Consider the following 7,444-nt stretch of genomic DNA (forward strand, 5'->3'; position numbering starts at 1 on the left):
GTATTCTGTCCGGTTCAGGTATATAACAGAAAAACCCAAGTTTGAGAGCCTTAACAATCACCAAATTGGCTGAAATTTTGCAGAGATGATCTACACAAGATGATCTAGATCTGTCTAGAAGGAAGTTTGAGGAAATTCGATCGGGAAGTGGTGCAAAAAATGGAAATCCGCACCAAAAACTTTGGTGCGGACGTCCGCACCTGAAACGGATTGTATATATATATATATATAACACTCACCTTGCCGGAATCGGACCATGGGGACCAGTTGTTGATGGTCGGTAACTTAAGGGCGTCAATGGAGTAACGCGTGGCAGTAACAGGAACCACTGCATCAGTATCTCCGCTGGACAAACAGTTCATCAATAACCATGTCAGATACATGATGCACAGTAAAAAAAATAACAGAAGGAAAATTTGATGAGGGTATGCAGCACCATCCATATGGCGGTGCAAATTCAATCACCAACAAGCCTTCATATACAGATCTCAAAAAAATAGTAACAGTTCCTCTAATAACAATGTAACCACGTATTTCTGTTCTTGTTTATATTTCTTTTTGGATATAGATATTTGTCCTATAAGATTGACTCTTAATACACAAGAATGAGTCCTAATTATATAATCTAAACGAAATTATGCTTCTGAATCAACTCCATTTCAACCAGCGAAGTAGATTTTCACTATCAGTTCATCACATATACTCAATTCGACTACTAAGTCAAAAATCAGAAGCCTAAAGATTGTTCTATGTTCATACTTTGGTCCTTACATGTTAAATTACAGTTCCCAAAAGTAGGCCTATAACACCTCTAATTTCAGACCAAATTCATCATGGTCACAAGCACACAACACCTTGTAAATTTTTCATTATTCACAACCTACAGATACTTCAACATGAAGTACAAGTGTAGAACATACTGAAAGTGAATCTGTACACCTAGCAATCTTCTGTATTGTATATTCCCATTAATTACTTGCTTGTCGAAAGGGATAACAAAAGCTTATGCTATACTAGTTCCAGTTACCTTCACCTTTACCACTACGGTGTTGCTGCTAGTGATAGTATTGGCCTAGTGGTAGTATTAGTATTATTAATCAAATTTTTAAACAAACAACGCTAGTGTGACAGGAATGCTAGAATTTTAGGGAATCGAGAAGGAATTTGGCAATGTGATAAGCTACCTGTAGACCCATATCTTGAGACCAGCAGCAATAAGCTCTTGATAAATTGGAAGCATAGACCGTGGAGAATCCGACCAGTAGTTTCCAACAAAATCACTGCGGAATATATACTTCATCTAAATAATGGTATACAAATACATGCAAGAGAATGTGTTAAATATCAAGAACAAATAGCCTACCTGCATGTTTTCCATGGGTATGAAAGTCCAGTTACATTTGCATGAAGTGCCTTTTGAACTTCTGGATGGTTGAAATACTTTTCAGAATACCTCTCAGTGCATGGATCATATGCTCTGGACATCCATGGCTGAAGTTAAAAAGATTAAAATTAACTAACACAGACCTAGCTCTGATGATTTCAAAGAGATAAGGTGCAGTTCAGACAGTTCCAAGCATCCTGATGATGGCTTAGGTAGAAATCAATTCTAAGCAAGCAAATTTCACACGTGTACCACAAGTGACAAAGTTCCGAATTTACAATTAGAGAATGGCAACTGTTCTGATAGATCTCCACAGTGAGTAAGGAAATGAAGGGTAACTTACATAATGACCCCTCAAGTTGCGCTTCAGTGCTGCAGCACTACTACAAGGACGGGTGAAAATGCTGTAAGGGTCAATGTTTCCTTGCTCTGAATCTGCTAGTTTGAGGGCCTCCATGCAAGCCAGTGATGGATGCTGAGAGACTTCCAAGTCACACTTAACTCGCAGTTCCCGATAGGTGGAATCAGAAATTAAACCATGTGTCCACCAGTATTCGAATGTGCCAATAAAATCATGGTAATCATCGGTCACAGCATTTCCTACCTGGTAGAGAGAAATAATGAACAAGATAATATTGAGGTGTGAATTTGAATGGTATCTTTGAACATTCAATCAGGCATGCGTTAAAGGTATAACTTTATATTTGCACATGACTGCATTTCAAGAGAAGAATAATTCTTACCAAAAACCCCTTAAAATTGATATCTGGATTCTTAATTCCCTTATTTCTCTCATAAACCAATTGAGACAGCTGAGGAACATAATGACCTGAAAGTGATGTTTCAAGATGCACTTGTTATCGTGATATCAAAGGAAGGGAAAATGGAAAACTGAGCATAAATGAAATTAGAAGAGGGAAGGCTAGGTAGAGGTAGAGTAATTCAGCACCTGCATAACTTTCTCCAGCAATGTAGAAATTTCTGTGCTTGTACTGAGGAAACCTTTCGAACCAATTGACCAGAAATGTATATGCATCTTCAGCTACAAATGCAACATAGGCAGATACACAAAAACAGAAATCAGTATGCCAAAAACTAAGAAACTGTGTTCCACCAACCCATAGATATTCCATATGCAAGTCCTTTACACATTCAGTAAAACTAGAACTTTCAATAAAAAACAACCAAACTAAAGTGAATAACAACCTGTTCTCTGGTCCCCAGCTGTATACAAATCTGAAGATGTATTGCTATATGAAAATCCAACACCAGCTGGCGATTCAAGGAAAAGCAAATTTGCCACTGCACATTTTGGAAATGAATTAGAACAATTCAAAAGTATTGGCACATTAGTAGCTAATGAAGAGAAAACGCATCATAAATTTACACATACAATTGTTCCAAGCATATGGATTCAAGTAAAGGGTCTTCCCATCAGGTCTAATATGAAAAGGTCCAATCTCTTCAGCTGCTCCATAAGCAACAGAAGAGCAACCTGGACCACCATTGAGCCACAACACTAGCGGTCTGGACTCCGGTCCACGCTGCGCTGGGGACTCAACCAACCAGTAAAACAATGCTCTCCCAGCTTGCTTATTGGCAGTGACATAACCAGAATACTGACGAAACCCCACATTGGCTGGCTGCCCTGGCAACTGTGTTATTCTATCCCTCACTTGATCTTGAATAGAAGAAGCAAAACAAGCTCCGAATGAAAGTAGCAAAATGCAGACAGATGCAAATAGAGAGTTTTGGTAACCCATCAAAACTCAAAACACAAATAATTCAAATGAAGTATGACCTGCACCAATAGATCAATTACAAGAATTTCAAAAGAAACCCAGAGGCACAAATCCCAAAACAATTCTGGGTTCCCAATGAATATATCTACACGGCACTTAATCCTATAAAAACCCAGATCCCAATGTATATCTGGGTCAGCAAATCATCTACACAGACTTAAAAATAAAACCTATAACAGCAAAGTGAGGCTTCCTGTGCTTCACATTTATAAAGACTTGGTCTTTCTCTTATAGAATTCCAATGATTGTGATGAGTTGTTTTCTACTGTTTAAAATTCACAAACTTGGAATTCCTTTTCTCTTTCTTGCGTTTTGCCTCCCTCAGTAAATAGACCAAACAAGCAGGGTGTTGCACATGGGGCTGTGAATATTCAAGCTTGTCTGCAAGTCTGCAAATCTCATTTTAAAACAATGTAACCCAACACCCAAAAAGCATAACACCTTTTTCCAAGTACCTTCTCCCCTAAAACCCTGTAAGGATGATGAAGAAAACAAAACTAACAGAGATATAAAACTAAATGAAGAACAGTACAGGCAAAGTGTTAAAGATTTGAGTAGCAGTGGTTGTGTTACCTGATGGTGTCTTGTAGTGTAGTGGTGACCCAATACATGTAAAGTTAGTTCAGTCCGGGAATGAAGGAATCAATGAGTGAGCTTGGCTTGACTACTCTCTATCTGAGTCCCAGTCAGAGACTGAGAAAGAAGTTTTCAATTTTCTTTTTCACCTTTTGTTTTTCACTTTTGACAAATATGAAATATCATCATCTGATATGATATCATGCCCTCTGAAACATGGACCAGTGGGTTTGTCAGTTGGAATTCTCTGGTTACAATATTTAACTATTTGAGCTTCTTAAAATATCTATGAGGAAATTTCTTCCCTTTCCATTGTTCGTATGGTAGATTCTATATTTGACTGAACAGAAATTATTGGAGAAAGATGGTGTTTGAAGCCCAGCCCAGTGATTAATGGCTCATGAATTACACATGTCAGCTGCACATGCCAATTACCCAAATTGTTATGAACAAGAAATGACTACCTCAAAAGGTTTGATCCTTTTTTCTTCCTACCAGAAACCAACAAAATCCTTCCAACTTTCTCAAACTCCATACTGTGATCCACTTCAGGAATTCTAGTACTGTAGTACATCCCAAGTCACCCTTCATTTAAAAAAAAAAACCCTGATTCTGGTACACGTTGTTGAAGATCATATTTTGAGAACACTTGGGGATTGACTAATTGCTCTTACAGTAGAATTTGCTAGTGACTTTGAGAAAGAAGGTAAATTTAGTCGTGTTAATGGCAGTGAGTTTCAACAGTTGCGGCTTAGTGGATGAGTCATGTGGTGGAATTGAGTTTGTGTGCACTAGAAGAGTGTTGAAAGGGTGCTGGATATTGCCATGAGTGGAGGCCTACCATGTTAGGGGGAAGATAGGAAAGTAGACCATGAAAATGATGGCAGTTCAATTTAAATTGTATGGAGAGGGACCAAACGTGGTTCCGATACTCGACTCGTCTTCATGTCGGATAGTCTGATTCTTTTTTTGTTTTCCAATAATAAAGTAGGAAAATTAGAAATTTAATACTTTATCAGTCACTCACACGACGAATAAGTTTTGATCGTTATGTGTTTCATATGCGTTACTATCTAATGATTTTGACCCAAAATGCATGAATAAGTACCATTCTTATCTAACATACAAGTGATATTATATTATGACATATACGGTTACACATTTGTAAGTCATATCTTAACAAATTGATTAGTTGAACTAGTATATGATTTTTACCACTTAGGGTTTTATGAGTTTGAACCTCAAATCTTCGTTCTTCACTTTTTGTTGATATGCATTTTTGTCTATGCGAGTGTTCGTGGTCTAAGAGATACTCTCTAGTCTCTGCCAATACAATAATGTATGACTTCCTGCGAATATTAATTTTTCTTCATTTCTCTTGATTTTGTATCACATAGTAGACTTCATATATAGTATCTTCCCTGACCATGTTGCAAAACACGAATGATGAACAACGGACATGCAGCTTGAAATTTGAGAAGGGGTCTGGCGACCATTCTAAACCTATTTACACTATAGCTAGACAAATATAACAATTTAGGGCCAACATTTCGTGATGCGCATCCTCGCACAGATCAACATCACTAGTAGGGAATGATCGAGCTGACAGATACCTGCGCTGGAGGTCGGCATAGTGTGGCCTCTAGCTAGGATTATTCAAGTTTTGTGAAGTTTGCATACGTAGACTAACCAGTCTGCAGATTGGCAGGGCTCATATATAGTACGTACGTTGCTTCAGTTCCCATCACGCATTAACTATTTAACCAGAGTGAAATGTAAAATTAGATTAACATTTTGACGTCAGTGATCAATCATCAATCTTGGGGCAAGAATGGAGAGGCATTTGAAATGTAAAAAGAAGAAGTGGCATTCACTTTGTTTCTTGATTTGGACGAACAAGAACTGGGATTCATTTGGAGGAAAATATAGAGGTAAACATTTGGACGTCGGTTATGATCTTGCTGGGACATATTTATATGAACTTCAGATTAACTGCCAGAGCGCGCTATAGCTAGCTTCTGATGCAATTTGAGGAAATGGTCCCAAACAGCATTAGATGGCCGGCTCTGTAAGTTTCCATGCCAGTTTAGAAACATAGGCAGGCTCTACGTGTACCGTGCATACACTATCCACAGTTTTGGAAATTCATGAAGGGAACAATATAGCTTGCTAGCTTTCATGGATTAGCAAAGAAAGAAGATGATCGAAGCTTGTGATTGAGACTCAGCTAGCTCGAAGAAGAAAACGAAGCGTACGTGAGTAGGTATCATCCTCGCCATACTGCATATATTTAGTCGCTTTTTATAGAGTAGAACCCGACGTGATGAAAGCAAAGCTTTGTAGAATATTAGAGGGGTCGTATTCCTAGTTTCAAACAAGTATATATATGTATGAGCCTTAAGGTCTAATTAAGAAAGTAAAACACATTACTGATTAGACTTTATAGTATCAAATCTATGGGTTCCTACTGCCCTTTTACAATTGGTAAAATACTAATTTGTCAACTTCTAAACACAATCTAGTGATCTAGCTTTATATTTTAGTCAATACATCATGGCATGCTCCAAATCCCACCTCACTCAGAAGTTACGGCAACTAGCTAACTTTGACATTATATTAGCCAGCAGAGAACCCCAAATCATCTTTGATAGCTACTCAACCATAGTCTAAACCAAAAGCATAAAACATAAAATAAACTATGCATATAGTTATATACTATGTGCGGTTTAGTAGAATCATGACACTCATTGACTGTGAAGACACCGACAAAAAATATTTATTTTATTAAAGCATCTGTAACATTTTCTTTAAAATTTATTTAAAATAAAGAAGTAAAAATCAAAATCTCTAAAAAAAAATAGCTTTCACTCTTTATGTGATGCAGGACCATGAAACACGTACTAGCACGACTCGATCATCGCTAACTTGATCAACAGGGGAATATTATTACACATTGATGAATATACCTGATCATGGAATTTTAGTTTAGCTCAGGAAATTGGTAAACTTCTAGCTTATAAGTCATTATTTATTTATCTTGTAGGGACTTAATTAGGGATGAGTTTAGGATTAATTGAATGCAAGAAATTGGGATTTGAAAATGGTCCCAAAGCATTAGATGACCTGATGTTTCATGTCTATTCATAAAGTAGTCGAAGTTGGTGAGCGAACTAAAGCTTGAGATATATAATCTCATAGATCAACCTTATCTAGTATAAACAAGCAAAGCTTGGTACCAACCCACGTACACTGTAATTACTCCTTCAAATTCATATATCACATACAATATTATAGTCGAAAATCGAAACTAGCATTCTTCTCTATCTTTTTATTTTCCAATTAAAACATATTGTCCCAGTGATTTAATACGATATTGAGTGACATTTTATTTTGTTTTCGAGTTGTCACTTCTTTCAGATTTCACTACTCAATTGCTCTTGATGTAACTTAACTTCTGGTGAATATTCTTCATCTTTGAAGCTCCTTTTTTATCATGCTAATTATTTTACCATTGCTGTCATTTTACTTTGTTTTTCTAAAGAAAATAATAATCGTGTTAATTTGAAAAGTCATGTATATCCTTTTGTCGGCAAAGTAGTAGATTTTATTGTAAAATATTCGAGAATTTTCTTCGGGTAGAGCAATTGGCTGACAGGTACTTCCAAAAAATCTATCATCGTAT

General features: G+C 36.9%; 1 protein-coding gene across 1 annotated transcript in view; it reads right to left on the bottom strand.

The window, feature by feature from the left end:
• The window catches only part of LOC101302204 (serine carboxypeptidase-like 27-like), a 4,120-nt gene extending 754 nt beyond the window's left edge, over nucleotides 1-3,366 (bottom strand). The window contains exons 1-8 of the mRNA XM_004307353.1: nucleotides 2,778-3,366; nucleotides 2,591-2,686; nucleotides 2,334-2,426; nucleotides 2,128-2,213; nucleotides 1,728-1,988; nucleotides 1,364-1,491; nucleotides 1,185-1,280; nucleotides 240-345 (exon numbers count right to left, since the gene is read on the bottom strand). Coding sequence (XP_004307401.1) covers nucleotides 240-345; nucleotides 1,185-1,280; nucleotides 1,364-1,491; nucleotides 1,728-1,988; nucleotides 2,128-2,213; nucleotides 2,334-2,426; nucleotides 2,591-2,686; nucleotides 2,778-3,147 — 1,236 coding nt within the window. The 5' untranslated portion in view covers nucleotides 3,148-3,366. The remainder of the gene's footprint in view (nucleotides 1-239; nucleotides 346-1,184; nucleotides 1,281-1,363; nucleotides 1,492-1,727; nucleotides 1,989-2,127; nucleotides 2,214-2,333; nucleotides 2,427-2,590; nucleotides 2,687-2,777) is intronic.
• Nucleotides 3,367-7,444: the final 4,078 nt, after the last annotated feature.

Source organism: Fragaria vesca, linkage group LG7, assembly GCF_000184155.1.
Source record: "Fragaria vesca subsp. vesca linkage group LG7, FraVesHawaii_1.0, whole genome shotgun sequence".
Classification (NCBI taxonomy): Eukaryota; Viridiplantae; Streptophyta; class Magnoliopsida; order Rosales; family Rosaceae; genus Fragaria; species Fragaria vesca.